Genomic DNA, 16589 nt, shown 5'->3' with positions numbered 1-16589 from the left:
TACACATCAATGCTCACCTCCCAGCAACCAGAACCAGTCACAAAGCATTTACCAATGTATTACTGATAATACTATATACTCCCAGAGGGGGTATGTGCTCACTATCTACTTGGAGTAACAGGTAGAAAGGCAACTAGTTGTGGCAGCAGAGTGGGCATAAAGTACAATGGAGAGCTGGGTGCCACATATATCCCTATACTGGGGAGGTGGAGGCAGGATGATTAGGAGTTCAAGGCCAGCCTGAGCTACATACATAGCAAGCCCTCATTTCTAAAAACAAAAACAAATGAGCAAACAAAAACAAAATATATTGGACTGGAAAAGAACACCGAAGAAAGGTTTTCATGGTCAGCCTGGGAGGTCTGGCAGGGCATTGATGTGTAAAAAACTTGGTGCAGGAGAAGGCGTTACAGGTACAAGGAATAGAATGGACAAGTTTTGAGAAAAGCCAAGTCTTGTGTGACAATATCAGTAGTCCTGGATGAACATATGCAAGGTTTAGGGCCCAAATAAAGGCCTCTGTGGGTAGAGCTGAGTAGAAAGAAGAGGGGAGATGGGAAAGGCCTAGTCATGGGTCTAAGTTCGCTGGGCAATGAGGAACCACTCAAGATGCGGGGTGAGGGCATGCTTGTTTGCCTGGCTGCTCCTTTGGCAATGCTGATAGGCCAAAGACTCCAGGTCACATGCTTTGGGGGTTACTTGCTTTGGGGTATACCATTAACCCAGGATAGAGTTAAGGCATGGAACTCAGTCTACCCAGAGAAGGACCCTGTATCACAAGGAAGACATTAGTGGCACGGGCAATGAAATTTCATCTTAGGACCATAAAACCTAGAAATGACAAGGTAGTCAGTTTTTACATTGATAAACATTTTTATTCTAATATTATAGTAATAATTCAAGTGCAATTTTCTTTGAAAAGTCAACTCTGTTAAAACAAAACTTGCTAAATATCTCTCATCAAACATAAGCATATTCTTTCCAATCTCCCACAACAGTCAGAGCCATGTAGCAGAAATAAGATTTTTTTTAAAGCCTACTACATTTTATTATTGCTAAAAAAAATCTGAATTAGTTGTCAAGGTCTCAGACGCAGTGATTAATTAACTTTTGAAAGCTCTACCAGATACTGTGACATAAAATCATGAATCCAGGTGTCAGTGTCTGGCAGCGACGTGTCTACTAGATAGACCACTACCTTCCGGTCCCAAGGGTTAGTGCTTTCAATAACTGTCTGTACCAGTGCCACCAGAGCTTTCTTCTCCACATGATTTCGAAACACCATCGAAGCCTCCTCAGACCACTGGCTGCACTTCACTCCTAGGAGAAAAACAGAAAAGGTGAGGGTTCAAAACACACCATCCTTTAATCCTCTTTTTTTTTTTTTTTTTGCCAGTCCTAGGGCTTGGACTCAGGGCCTAGGCACTGTCCCCAAGCTTCTTTTTGCTTAAGGCTAGTGTTCTTATCACTTGAGCCATAGCATCACTTTGGCTTTTTCTGAGTAGTTTATTGTAGGTAAGAGTCTCATAGGCTTTCCTGCCTGGGCTGGCTTCGAGTCACGATCCTCAGATCTCAGCCTACTGTGTAGCTCAGATTACAATCATAAGCCACCAGTACCAGCTTTGATCTATTTTAAGGGGAAACTGTCTAGTCTATTTCACAGCAGTTGCAGCATCACATGTTAGACCTGCACAGTTTTTTGTTTTTTTCTCTAAATAAAGTCACTTCTGCAAGTCTTTACCTATCAACGTAACTTTCTTTTGAGATCTGATGATGTATGATAAAATGAGGTAATCAACTACTCTTGCTCCCCATACACACAAACTATATGTAGTCTTAACCTAACAACTGAGATATAGATAGGAGCACAGAACATCAGTCTCTATCATACTAGTAACATTCCTCTTCAACTATTTTTCCCAGTGGACCAATTTTTTTAAGGATTGCTGTTTTTTAAGGATTAGTTTTGTTTACAATATAATTTTAAAACATTCTAAACATCGTGGAAAAGGTTTAAGTGGGACTTGGCTACTATTAGCCAGCTTTTCCTCTATCATGGCTGTGACTTGAGGCAAATCAACTGCTCTCTTAGGCCTCACTCTGCCTAGTGGAAAAGAAACTGGACCAGATGAATCTGAAGCTCTGGCATCTGTTAACCTCTGTAACTTCAGAACTTGAGAGATCAAGTCAGAGAATCCTGTTACGATCTTAAACATGGCCCTATTTTTAAGCTGGCAAGGATTTACTCAAGGTCCCTGGGGAATCCTTAAAATATTCTGATTCACACAATCTGAGCATCCTATGGATTCCCACACTTAAGTTCTAGAGAGTTCCTTAAATCTAGGGATATTCTCACAATTCACAGGCTGTGGTTGGCAGTAAATCAAGTCTACCACAGTGATGCCTCCAATAGCCACACAACAGGTGACTTCCACAAAACTCCAATTCTATGTCATCCTCTCTAGCAGATGCCTGAGGTGGAGTGAGAGATACTCTCTACCCTAAACACTCTTCCACAGTTCTCCCTTCCAGGAGTCTGATGCCCAGAGAGACTCTTAACAAGCAAATCAGCAGAGGAAAGCAGGCTGGCAGAGGTGAGCCTAGAGGAGGAACTCAGGTTGCAGATGGGCCCAACATCAACACTACATCTCTAGGTGTAAGTATGAAAAGATATTCATGTGTTTGTGCTGCAGGTTTTAGCCTAGAAGGTGATTTCATACTCATTCTTCTCTGATTTACCTATTGCGAGCTCTGGAACATAAGCAGAAATAATGATGTGGGTAGGTCAACAAGGGCCCTGAATCCAGGCTGAGTAACTTCCAAACTATATTTAGTGCAGAAAGGGAAGTGCTGGAAAGGTGGAGTGCAGGGGGTGGAAGGTTATGGGGTCTACGCAGGAAAAGTATTCAGCTTGTGTGCAAGTATTGCATTAGTAGTACTTAAGCCTTCCAGCAGGGGGAGAAGTCAATGAAATAAAATAGCTGTTGGAACATTGCTCTGCCCTGCCCACCAGGAATTCAGAAGTTTTCATTCCATCCTAACAAGTAAAAAGGTGAACAAAACTCCAAAATGAGGTCACAGAGCAATCTGCCATCCATGAAAAGGACACAAAGACAGGGGGATGTCATAAATCACAACTTACCAGAGCAGAAACCAATCCTAGAGACCTGAGTCAGTACTAGACGAGGAAAAATCAAACTGTGACAAAGAGCTGTGGGTTCATATGAACAAGTTGAAAAGTAAAGAGCTCTAGCAAGAGCTATCTCCTGGTCCTAATGGTGAGGATCAGAGAAGAATTCCCTTTGGGTCTGAACTGCACCAGAGCCTTTTTGTTCCTAAGCTCCCTCTCTTAGGAGAAAGGGTTTAATGAAGCCTGACCTGCAGGGGTTTCATCACCATCTATTCTGTCAGGGGGAGAGAAATGCCACAACACTCACATTCTCCTTAGCAACACAGGGTAAAACTCAGTCCAGAGTTGCAGGTCCACAGAAGATTAAACCTTGATCATGGACTATAGGTAAACTACTCCCCACCCAACTCACTTGCACTACATATACTAACAGCCTGTTTAAAGGAGTTCCTTTCACACAGTACATCATATTCAGCAAATTACAAGTGACATTAAAGGCAAAAAACAGTTTGAAGCTGGGCACCTGTGGATCGTCCCTGTAATGCTACCTACTTAGGAGGCTGAGATCTGAAGATAGGGGTTCAAAGCTGGTGGGGCAGGGAAGTGCCGTCAGACTCATCTTCAGTTAACCACTCCAAAACTCAAAGTGGCTCTGCAGCTCAAGTGACCTTGAGCACAAAGAGGCTCAGGGACAGCCCCCAGGTCCTGAGTTCAAGCCCCACAACCTACCAAAAAAAATAACAACCAACCACCCAATTTGAAGAGACTGAAAAACTGTCAGTATTTGGCAGGAATGTTGACCAGAAATTTAAAACAATATGATTAGTATGCTAGGGCTTTAAAGGATGAAGTAGACAACATGTAAGGGCAGATGCAAGAGGGGCTGGGGTACAGCACACATTTAACATGTGTGAGGCCCTTGTTTTGAGCATTAACATCAAAAGGAAAAAAATGGCTAGGCACAATGTCTCACACCAGTAATTCTAGCTACTCAGGAAGATTGTAGTTCGATGTCAGTCCAGGCAAAACATTCATGAGATCCATGAACAAAAAAGATTAAGTGTGGTGGTATTTGCCTGTCAGCCTAGCTACAGTAGGAGATAAAAGGATTGTAGTTAAAGACACCTGGGCAGAACCTTAAGATCATATCTCAAATATAACTAAAGCAAAAGGGTTGGGGGTTTGGCTCAAGTGGTAGAGCACCTGCCTAGCAATTGTTTTTTCTGCCTAGCAATTTTTTTTTCTGCCTAGCAATTTTAAGACCTTGAGTTAAAAAACTCTAGTACTGCAGCAGGAAAAGAATGGATAACATAAGCAGAAAATTTAAGGAAGAATAAAAAAGAAATTCTGTAGATCAAAAATACCATAGCAGCCAAAAATATCTGATAGGGTCATTACAGACTGCATTCCACTAAAGAAGCCCTGATCTTGAGGACGTAACAACAGAAACTTCCAAAACTGAAAGACAAAGAGAAAAACAACTAGAAACAAAAACAGAATAGAACATCCAAAGAGAAAGAACAGAAGCAATATTTCAAACAACTGCAAATTTCTTCAGATTGGTGTCATATGCAAAAACCATAGATCCAGAAAGCTCAGAGAATACCAAGCAGGATAAATATCCCCAAGTAAGCTAGATATATCATAGCTAAACATTGGAAAATCAAAGATAAAAATCTTGCAAGAGACCAGAGTATGTGGGAGAGGGGCCTATCTGAAAAGGAACACAGATGAAAATTATTTCTATCTTCTCCTTAGAAAACTTTTAAGGCAAGAAAAGAATATTGAGAGAAAAACATAATCTACCAACTAGAATTCTGTGTCCTATAAAAATTACTCAAAAGGAAAGGGGAGCTGGGCACTGGTGGCTCACATCTATAATCCTAGCTATTCAGGAGGCTGAGATCTAAGGTTTGTGGTTTGAAGCTAGCCTGGGCAGAAAAGTTTGTGAGACCTATTTAACCAAATTAGCCACCAGAAAGCTAGAAATGAACTGTGGCTCAAGTGGTACAGTGCTAGCTTTAAACTAAAAAGCTCAGGGATAGCACTAGTTTAAGCCCCAGGACTGGGGGAGTGAAAAAAAGTGAAGTAGAGAGATTAGGGATGAAGCTCAGTGTCAGAGCACTTGCTCTGGCATGAATGTGGATCTAAGCTTCTTCCAGTTTATGTGTACTTACACACACACACACACACCCACACCCACACCCACACACCCACACACACACACACTCAAAGAGAAGAAAAGAAAGAAGGAAGGAAGAAAAACAAAACAAAGACTCGGATGAACTAAAGTTGTAGGAGTCTGTTGTCAGTAGATGGGAGAAATATTAATATAAGTTTTTCAGAGGAAAGGAAAATGAAATCAGTATGTATGTAAAGGAAAACATAATGAATAAAGTTTGGTAAATTTTTATTTCTTATTCTAACAGGTCTAAAAGATTGTTCAAAATAATAATAGCAACGAAGTCTGATTATATATGCTAGCATATGAAAGTAAAATAAGTGGAATAAAGCAAGGGGCAGGCAGAAGGAATTACTTTATTATGGGATTTTTTTTGTTTTTGTTTTTTTTTGGTCCGGTCATGGGGCCTGAACTCTGGGCCTGGCCGCTGTCCCTCAGCTCTTCAGCTCAAGGCTAGCGCTCTACCACTTGAGCCACAGCGCCACTTCCGGCTTTTTTCTTTTTGCTTACGTGGGGCTGAGGAATTGAACCCAGGGCCTCGAGCATGCAAAGTAAGTGCTCTACCACTGAGCCACCTTCCCAGCCCCGGGATTTTTTTTTGTTATGATGATGTATTTGCACTATCCATGAAGGAATGTAACAGTATTTAAGATGGACTTGTGGGTAGAGAGGATTAGTCTGACTACATGTGCATGTGTGAAATACCATAACAAAACCCTTTGTATAACTAATGAAAAAATGGCAGGAAAGCAACACAGGCTCTGTTTGGGGAGCAGGTACCAGAAGACTCCACTGCAAGGGAAGTTATCAGGAATGCAGAGAAGCATTACATATGGTACAGGGGTAAGTTCTCACATGCACAAGCCTAACATCAGCATGCCACAACAGCATAGGCAGAAACAGAAATTCAAGGAGAAACATGAACCCCCTTATTGTAGTTAGAGACTTTAGCTTTTCTATCAGAAAGGGACAGATCCAGCAGGCAGAAAACTAGCAGGGACACACTGAACTGAACAGCACTGTATGCGTCAACTGGATATAAGCGACATCTGGACTACTTCATCTGACAACAGCAGAATATATTCTTCATGGACTATTTTCCAGGTTAGACTACATTCTTCAGCATAAAAGACATAAATTTTAAAGAGATAGAAATCATAAAATGTCTTTTCAGATCAAAATGGAGCTAAATTTGAAATTAATCACAGGAAGATGGCTAGAAAATCAAGCACTTGGAGAATGAACAACACAGTTCTAAATGGCATACAGCTCATTGAGCTAATTGAAAATAAAAACAGGGCATATGAAAACCTGAGGGATGAAGCAACAGCAGCATTTAGAGGAAAACTCACAGCATTGAATGCATATATTATTACAAGAAAGACAAAGTGGCTGGCAGGGTCTCTACCATATACTAAGTACCAGTAACCACCAACATGAGGCTAATGACAGGGTAGGGGCAGGCACCCAATTCCTCCCAGAGAATTTTCTCTGGGTATCCAGATGATCATGTTTGATAAAAGGTGCTGTTACAAAAATTGAAACATTAAAAGTGAAAATGCGAAAAGACAATCATTAATTTGTAGAAACTATCTAAAAGTTCAAGTCCAAAGTAGAATGACTAGTGGACACAAGTTGTTGCTATTGTTTTATGTATCTGTAAGGTTTCTCTCAACATTACAATAACAAGTATAAACAAGCTAATTGTTTAACAGTAGGGAAATAATTGATTCAATGGAATGGCTTGCATCCATTAAAAATAATTACCAGAAGCAGAAGGTGAGGGCATGGCTAAGTAGAATGCATGCTTAGCACGTGCACAAAGCCCTGAGTTCAATTCCAAGTACAGTGGGAAGAAGGAATAACAACAAAAACATGAACCATCCCCCCCCCCCCCCAGCAAAATAGTGGGGGAAACGCTAAATGAAAAGCAGAATGCAATATTGTACCTGTACTGGGATATCATTGCAGTTTTAGAAATTTACTCAGGCATGCAAACAAGGGACAGAAAGGTATAGGAAAAATAAGCACTGTGAATAATGGGAAAGCACGGAGAGTAAGAGATCCTTATGATGATTTCCATTTTGGTTGGGATAGTGCTAGCATGAAAAATAAAATCCTAGTGGGCCAATGGTTTTGCGCTTGTTAAGTAGCAAGGACAAAAGGAAAATATAAGCTATACTGCAGCTCAAGTGATTTTCAATTCCACACAAATTACCTGCAAGCTGGGCAGTTACTGCTTGGAAGGGCAATTTTCGGAACACATCCACTAGGGGCTGTACCTTCCTTATGTTGACTAGCTCGTGCTTGCCATAGTCCAACTCGTACACGGACACCATTCCATTGGTCAGGATTCCTTTTAAAAGCACCCTGTGCCACCTAGATGTGCATTGAGTTAAATAGAGAAAACATACAAAGTCAATACTTAAGGATAAATAAACCTTTTCTGATAAATGCAAAGAGTGGCTATCAAAACATAAAACTATTGTTGTAGAAGTTCTTAAAAACATTTGCTACTAGTTCTCGCCCCTTACCCCTCCCCCACAAAAAGGCCACTACTCTCTACTGGTCACTGGCTCATCTAATAGAACCTGCTCATTCAAGAGACGTATGAGCCTCAAGGAGCGATGAAGGATACCAGTATATAAACTACCAGCCATCCTTAAGCAGAACAGGACACACCATGAGAGCCTAATCAGACCTGGATCCCTTTATTCTTGGGAGGACAGTCATATCCTTAGTACTTAGTATACTGAATATCAGCAAGCAATCAGTCTTTATTGAAAAAATGAAGAGATACAAGCAGGATCAGCTGCAGCTAAAGAGCCTAAGAGCAAAGAAGACGGGAAGAGGGGGGCGGGCAAATACTCTAGTATTGCTAGAAGAGAGAATGTGAGCAGGAATAGAAGAGAAAGTTAGATTGGGTGGCAGGCTGGTGATCAGAAAAGTTTTGAATGAAATACTGACCATTTAAATTAGTCCAAATGAAAACACTAAGACCCCCACCCCCCCACAAATCAACCTAGTCCCTAAAATAAAGAACCTAGAAGGTGTAGGAGGGAAATGGGTGAAATGAAGAACCTGGTTTTAGACCTGGAGTTCAAGGGACCAGAAAGAAATTCCTATGAAAAAATTATACATATACTATATATATTATATATGCTATATTTATAGCATATGTTATACGCTATAATATATAGTATATAATTTACATATACTGTATACCATACTTTAATTCTGGGTCTACATGAATATTGTTAACATGAGAAAAAGTTTGAGACTTTAAGGTTAATATATGAAGAGCCACTTTAAAGTCTTAACAGTGTCACTAGCATGATCAGAAAGGATTATATTAAGCAAATGAAGATTGGTCATTTTACAACTCAAAGCCAAAAGAGCAAAGCTCTGAATGGCATAGCCCAGATGGCACTTCAGGTGGCAGGCCCAGACACTCTCTGCAACAGGTTTACCAGCTACAACCCTAGTGGAACACACTGCCAGGCCAGAACTGACTAGCAAACACTTAGCAAAGACTAGGTAGAGGAAATCGATGTGACTGTTCGGGATGAACTATAGTGAGAAACCTACAAAAAGAGGCCACCTTTAAACTTTATATGTGATGGGCTGGGGGCAGGAGTTGCTGCCAGAGAATCCAGAAACCTTCAAATAGGTCCAAAGTACAAGGAGTTACAGATGAGTCCCAGAGAAGACAGAGAAAGGGGTCATTAGTGCCTAAGTTCTGGGGGACCACTGTCCTGCAATGGCTCCCTGGGCTCCTTATTTCTCTTCTCTGAGCCCCAGTTAACTCATGTGTGGTATTTATTTTTAACTCACTTGCATAAATACTATGTGAGAGATGCTTAGAACATTGCGTGGCATTACAAGACACTTAGCAAAAGGTAGCCTTCATCTGGAAGATAAGTTGAACTTTAGATCAAATTGGGGAGAACTTTTCACATGCAGAAATGCCAAACTTGTACACAGTGCTCGTTTGTCTATGTGAAAAAAGGCATCAAAAATTTGGAGGACCAGATACAGTGGCTTACACATTGATAAACACTTTTTAGTACTAAAAGCAAAACGTCAAGATCCCCCATCTCAACACATAAAGTGAGACATGAGGCTGTATGTCTGTGGTCCCAAGTACTTGGGAGGAGTAAGTAGGAGGATTATGGTCTGAAGATGAGACCCTATCTGAAAAATAACTTTAAAAAAGTGGGTCCAGGGATGTGGCCTAAGTGGTAGTAAGTATAAGGTGCTGAGTTCAAACCCTAGTACTGACAAAACAAATTGGTGTGCATCAACAGCACTGTCTTTTAATTGCACAGTGAAATAATGATGGTCTAACTTTTTATTTCATAAATAAGAGGTACAGTGCAATAAAGAGAAAGCCTCAGAAAATCAATGTGTTGTATTCCTACGTAGCATTTCTTTTTTCAAAACTAGCTTTTTTGATTAGATTGCCAATTCCAGGGCAAAGAATCACTGGAGTGTTAAAAACACTTATAAGGATCAGGAACAGAGATTCTGATTCAGGAGGCCTGGGATAAAGAAAGAAAATCTCTATTAGGGGCTGGGAAGGTGGCTCAGTGGTAGAGCGCTTGCCTTGCATGCATGAGGCCCTGGGTTCTATTCCTTAGCACCACATAAGCAGAAAAAAAAGCTGGAAGTGGCGCTGTGGCTCAAGTGGTAGAGTGCTAGCCTTGAGCTGAAGAGCTGAGGGACAGCGCCCAGGCCCAGAGTTCAGGCCCCACGACCAGACCCCAGAAAAAAAAGAAAATCTCTATTAGTAATTGATTTCCAAATGTTGCTGAGATAGATTTGGAAAACACTTTTTTAAAAAGCATTTGAAATTCCTAAGTCTTGACTTAATAGCACAGTTAACACAGTTCAGTAAACAGTAAAAATTTTAAAGCTGGGCACTAGTGGCTTATACTTTATGCCTGTAATCCTACTCAGGAGGCTGATCTGATGATTAGCCTGGGCAAGAAAGCCTGTGAAATTGTGATCTCCAATTAACTTCCAAAAAGCCAGAAGTGGAGCAGATCCAAAAAGTTCAGGGGTAGTGCCCAGGCCCTGAGTTCAAGACTCAGAACTGGGACAAAAAAGTAAACACTTTATATTGATTTAACTTATGAAGTTTACAGAATATTAGCTATATTCTTATTTGTAAAACCTCTTTTGATTATGTGGGAACAAATTAGTTGGTTAAAAAAAAAGTAGTCCTGGGGTAGGGCTGTTCAGGCCTATAAGAGGTAGGTGGGGAGTCAAGGACCCTACTTCAAAGGCTCCAGTCTTGGGTTCTTCATCCTCCAAGTAGGCTCTCCCCACGACTAATCACAACTAATGATGATAATTAATGTATTAGGTTTGCATTATAATTACCCTACAAAGAGCTCTGATTTACAAAAATTTACACAAATTAAGTTATGCAAAATGATTGTAAATAACATGTCATAATGACATAATAAAATCATTTTAAAAGATGAAAATCTTGTGACATATGGACTGTATGCTTTTGAAAATGAGTTATTGTGCTTTTCATATTTCAGAATTAAAAATTAGAATTTTTTTCTCCCAAGAAAGTGAGTTTATTTTACATATGCCTGTTTGCTGTCTAAAGAATGAAAGCAGCTGGGCACCAGTGGCTCATACCTGTAATCCTAGCTACTTAGGAGGCTGAGAACTGAGGATAGCAGTTCAAAGCCAGCCTAGGCAGAAAAGTCCTTGAGACTCTCCAATTAACCACCAGAAAACTGGCAGTGGCACTGTGACTCAAGTAGTACAGCAGTGTCCAGGCCCAGAGTTGAAGCCCATGACCGACCAAAAAAAAAAAAAAAAAATGAAAGCAATTATGTAAAAGAGAAAAGGCAGTCTGCCTAAAACTGAGTTTTGGGATCTGTATAATCTGTATATATATTTCTATGGGGAGAAAACACAGATCTTTAAGTCTAACATTCACAAAACTTGCTAGTTTTCACTAACACTCTGGCATGGGGATAATTAACAGTGGCTGTGTCATCCTCCCAGAGCTCTAAGAAGGCAGGAGTACAGATCAGAGAGTAGATTTACAGGGCATACCCATTGGGGGAAGAAGGCATGAATACAAATGTGCCACTGAAAGAAAGCAGACACAAATGCTAAACAAATGTAAGAAGTAAGATTCTTGAAGCCCAACGCTGAAGAGCAACAAGGTAATGGACTATCACTCCCACACTGCTGCTCTAATAAACTGGGGCACAACTGCTAGCAAGCAATGGCAACTTATGTTGGGCATCTTGTCCTCTTTCCACAGGTTAATTCCTCTCCTAAGGAGGAATCTATCCATTGATAAATCATTAGGGATGTAAAATAAGCTTGTTTATACTAATAATCTATTAGTATTTCTAAGAGGGAAAGACCTGAGGGAAAAAAATTCTATACAACAAAAGAGAATAATATGATTTCTCCATATGGCAGATTATATGACACAATAATGATGTTAGATTTTTTTTTTTTTTTGTGGGTCATGGGGTTTGAACTTTGGGCCTGGACGCTGTCCCTCAGCTCTTCAGCTCAAGGCTAGCGCTCTAGTGCTTGGGTCACAGTGCCACTTCCTAGATTCTTTTCCATGTAATAGAATATGGAAAAATGTTCATAGCATACTGTTAGGGTTGAAAAGCAAGTTCAACTTCACATATGATAATAATATACCAACTATTATAAATATGCATACAAACAAATGAGACATACACAGTTTAACAAGCACTAAGTGTGGGTAACTGACTTTAGTTTCTTTACTTTTCAATTTTCTACAATGTACATTAAAAAATAAGTTAATAGAAACAATTATTTTCTGAATATAGAGTATTTTTCTAGTAGAAAAATGGGTAAAACATTTAAACCTTCATTTTAGGTATAAAATTTGGTTTGAGCAGGAATACTTGACTTGTAGATAAGTGCCATCACTTTACATATTTAAAAAGCTATTGACTCCACAATAACCATTTCCATTCCAGGTTCAGAGGCGCCCCCCTAAAACAAGATCAGAGCCCTTGCATGTTTCTGGCTCTGTCCCAGGACTTACTTATTTTCCACTTTGGCAGCATACACTTGGTCTTTCTCCACTGCTACATGGCGCTCTTCAGACATGCTGTAATACAGAATCATTTCTTCCATAAGAACTTCCAACTTATGAATCTCTTGCCAAGGCTGGATGACAAAGTGGCCTGGGTGACAGGCCACGGGCACATATACATCCATGTGTTCCCCAGGCTTTGACAAGTGGACAGGAGGTGGCAGTTCCTCCGCGGAGAAAGGGCTGGTATGGTCTACCACAGACTTTTTGATGATTTCTGGGAAGCTCTTTCTGAAATTCTCTCCAGTGCTGCCTGACAGGGGTGTGCCACCCAACAGTGGGGTGCCACCCAACACTGGTATATTAACTGACACAGGCGTGTTACCCAACACAGGAATGTTGTTAGAAATAGGTGTACTGCTGGACACAGGTATATTGCCCAACAGGGACGTGCTGCCATTTCTGCCGCCAGGAGAGCTGACTGGACTAGACACAGCACTCAGAAACACATCTTTCTGATGCTTCCACAGGTCTGCATTTGTAATCTGGCGATTAATACTGCGATGTGGGTCAGGGAAGTTCTTCGGAGTAAATAAATACACGTAGGCAATCCCCTTGGTTTCATTCACTTCGGTGACCTTCGGAAAACAAAAAAGGAATCCATTGGATTCTGAGAAGCAATCATTAACTTTAACTATTAAGATCCAATGTTTTACCAAAAACATGCTAAAATTCCTTTTAATTAAGCAAAGATGAATTATCTACCACAGCCTAGCAATAAATTGACTCAAGTCAAAACAGCCTACAGTGAAATAGCCATCTTATGGAAATAAAAACTCTGAGGAACTTTGGAACTTGCTAGAGATCATCACCACTGACAGAAGGAAGTGGGTCTTGATAGTTATGATGAGTGGCTATGTACTCACCAGCCAGTTTCAGCAATAAAAATGACTGCAAAGATGGCAACAAGTTCAACAAGCCTCCTGTTTCAGGCTGCAGAGCCCACAGAAAAGGGGACTGACATTTCCACTTGGAGATGTCACCTTGGGTGGTCCTAGAATACACACATCCTCAACCTTCACCCTTCCCCAGTCATAACTACAGAGAGAAAAAAAGGGACAAGAAAGCTCTAGTGAGGGCTGGGAAGGTGGCTCAGTGGTAGAGCGCTTGCCTTGCATGCATGAGGCCCTGGGTTCGATTCCTCAGCACCATATAGCAAAAAGAAAAAAGCTGGAAGTGGCACTGTGGCTCAAGTGGTAGAGCACTAGTGTTGAGCTGAGGAGCTGAGGGACAGCGCCCAGGTCTAGAGCTCAAGCCCCACGACCGGACCAAAAAAGAGAAAAAAAGAAAGCTCTAGTGAATAGGACAAATGACATTTTTGCACCTTTGTCCAGAAGACTACTTAACTGCCAACTTCTGCTCTATCTCTGTAGGGGAGTACCAAACCCCAGTACTGCAATCCCACTACCATGTATCCCAAAGACTAAGTATCTGCTAATGACTTAATCAGCTTCTCTGGTTTGTCTTAAGAAAAATCAAAGTGGCTACATCTAACTGGTATCAAGGACACAGAAGAGAGAAAACACTATCAAGGTAGTGTATAGCAATTTCCTTAATTTTTAAATTTTATTTAAATTTATTCTTTGAAGCATTGAGATACTGGCTATTCATTTATTTTGATATGTATATATATATGTTAAAAAGTATCCACTGAAAAGCAATTTTATTGAGTATCTAACACCCTTTTAAAGGGTTTAAAACTAATTCAGAAGGGCTGGGAAGGTGGCTTGGTGGTAGAGTGCTTGCCTTGCATGCATGAGGCCCTGGGTTCGACTCCTCAGCACCACATAAGCAAAAAAGAAAAAAGCTGGAAGTGGCGCTGTGGCTCAAGTGGTAGAGCGCTAGCCTTGAGCTGAAAAGCTGAGGGACAGCACCCAGGCCCTAGAGTTCAGGCCCCACGACCGGACTCAAAAACTAATTGAGAAAAGAAAACAAAAACTAATTGAAAAGATAGAGGAGAGCTTTTTAAATAAGATACAAACCATGAAATAACTATATATGGAATCATCCCTTTAATAAAAAATGTGTCTATTGTGAAAAACATCCATGTATTATAGTGGGATAAAATGCTTTCACAAAAAATACATGAGTTTCCCATTCCCGAGCTCCAGTTTCTCTTCAAGACATACCAGAGCCAGCACAATAACTCACCTTAATGCTACAGTCTGAGCAGTTCAAAACAGAATCTCTTAGCCAAAGCACAGCATCCGGAGTCCACATGCCAATTGATTTTGGAAGATCAGCTAAGCAACACTTTATAGCCTGAGAGCAAACACAATAGGAAAACAAATGAATGAATACTGTCCATTATCCTAAGAGGTAGATGTTCTCAATATAAACAGAAAACAACAGCAGATAAGAGCCATCAAAGCTCTTTGTTTAGGGCTGTCTTTTTGTGTCAACACAGTGGATACTTCTATTTTGAGCCAAGGTTACTAGACACCAATCACTCCACAATACTTCCGTGTAGCTGAAGCTGTGGTATCATTTTACAAATAGTGAAATAACTCAACTGACTAGCTGTGGGAGACAACAGAGCGGAAAAGACAAGGCTAGGTAAGTATCTACAATTCTCTGTATGCCTGAGCTTTGAGTGTTAAGTGAAAACCAGTAAACAACTACACTTGGACAAGTTTCAAATTCTCTTATAGACTGTAACTTTGATCATTAGTAACATCAAAACCAAGAGAGCTTCTCACAACACAATCACAATCCAAAATACTTCAGACAAATCTCAAGCTTATAACATGTAGAACCTGAGGTGGTATTGCAATTATTTCTTGCAAAAACCGAGGTGGAATTTCTCTGAGCTCTGAGACTTTCACTGATGTTGCGTTGCCAGAGTCCAGGAAATGAACATCAAGAGCCCGGCTGCTGTGTACGTTTGTGATCTGAAATGAGACACGTGTTGACAATTTATTAGAATATACAAAAAACTAAAATGCTTCCATACAATTTACATTTTACCCAATTCCTAATTGCACATAAGAGCAACACAGACCATCAGTGTTAATACAAGTGATTTCAACATCAAGTGTTTAATTTCCCTTAATTGCTTTAATTTGGTAAACTAATAATAATTGGTAAAATATAAGAACAGTAATATTTACTATGCCTCTAATTTCAGGATATAATCTGTTATAAAATGACTTGATATATTATTAAATAATGCTGATTATAAGATGGAGTCTATCCTCTAAAAAATTAAAATCTGAGGGAAAAACTATAAGCAAATAAAGAACAGGGATGATTCAGCGATGGAATTTTATTAGACTGAGTAAATTTAGAAGTTATAACATTTTAAGTTCTAGTAATTTTATTATATTTGTGCTCATTAAATAACATCTGAAACCCAGCAATTCATAGAGTAGTAAACCTACATCCAAACTAACAGTTCAAAGATTGGAAACCTAATGCCAGTTACTGATGACTTATGACTAAAATCGTAGCTACTGGGGAGGCTGAGATCTGAGGATTTTGGTTTGAAGTCAGTCTAGATAGGAAAGTATGTGAGACTCTTATTGCCAATTAACTACCACAAGTCCAGAAGTGGAACTGTGGCTCAAGGAGAAAAGCACTCCAGATCTCAGTCTCTTGATGATATGCAGTCATATTGATAATAGTAATTACTCCTCACGTTTTTTCTTTTTTACGAGGTTGTAGGGCTTGAACTCAGGGATTGGGTGCTTTCCCTGAGTTCTTTTGCTTAAGGTTAGCACTCTACCACTTCTGGTTCTCTAGTGGTTAACTGGAGATAAAAAGTTTCACAGACTTCCTGCCTGGGCTAGCTTTGAACCAAAATCCTCAGGTCTCAGCCTCCTGAATGCTAGGATTACAGGTATAAGCCACTAGCACCAGGCATGACTTTTAATTAAAGGGAAAACCAATAATTTATTAATATATTATTTTTATTATATATTCTAAGTACAATTTGTTTCTATAGGTCTACTACCAACATATAAAAAATACATAGTAAAAATGAATATATCTATATATCTATATATAGAGAAATATATATCTATATCTATATCTATACATACCATAGTTTAAAGAAAAGAAAGAGGAAATCCTGGTGCTGGTGGCTCACACCTATAATACTAACTACTCAGGAGGCTGAGATTTGAGGACTGCAGTTCAAAGCCAGCCTGGGAAGGAAAGTC

General features: G+C 40.0%; 1 protein-coding gene across 4 annotated transcripts in view; it reads right to left on the bottom strand.

The window, feature by feature from the left end:
* Positions 1-849: 849 nt before the first annotated feature.
* The window catches only part of Tdrd7 (tudor domain containing 7), a 59189-nt gene continuing 43449 nt past the window's right edge, over positions 850-16589 (bottom strand). For all 4 annotated transcript variants that reach the window (XM_042696293.1, XM_042696299.1, XM_042696305.1 and 1 more), the window contains 5 exons: positions 15186-15320; positions 14581-14691; positions 12379-13007; positions 7531-7691; positions 850-1320 (listed from right to left, as the gene is read on the bottom strand). In XM_042696293.1, the coding sequence (XP_042552227.1) occupies positions 1100-1320; positions 7531-7691; positions 12379-13007; positions 14581-14691; positions 15186-15320 (1257 nt within the window). In that variant the 3' untranslated portion in view covers positions 850-1099. The remainder of the gene's footprint in view (positions 1321-7530; positions 7692-12378; positions 13008-14580; positions 14692-15185; positions 15321-16589) is intronic.

This window comes from Dipodomys spectabilis, unplaced genomic scaffold (assembly GCF_019054845.1).
Source record: "Dipodomys spectabilis isolate Male_0828 unplaced genomic scaffold, ASM1905484v1 ptg000006l, whole genome shotgun sequence".
NCBI classification, from domain to species: domain Eukaryota; kingdom Metazoa; phylum Chordata; class Mammalia; order Rodentia; family Heteromyidae; genus Dipodomys; species Dipodomys spectabilis.
The sequence above is the reverse complement of the archived record's forward strand: the minus strand, read 5'-3'. Positions and strand labels throughout refer to the sequence as shown.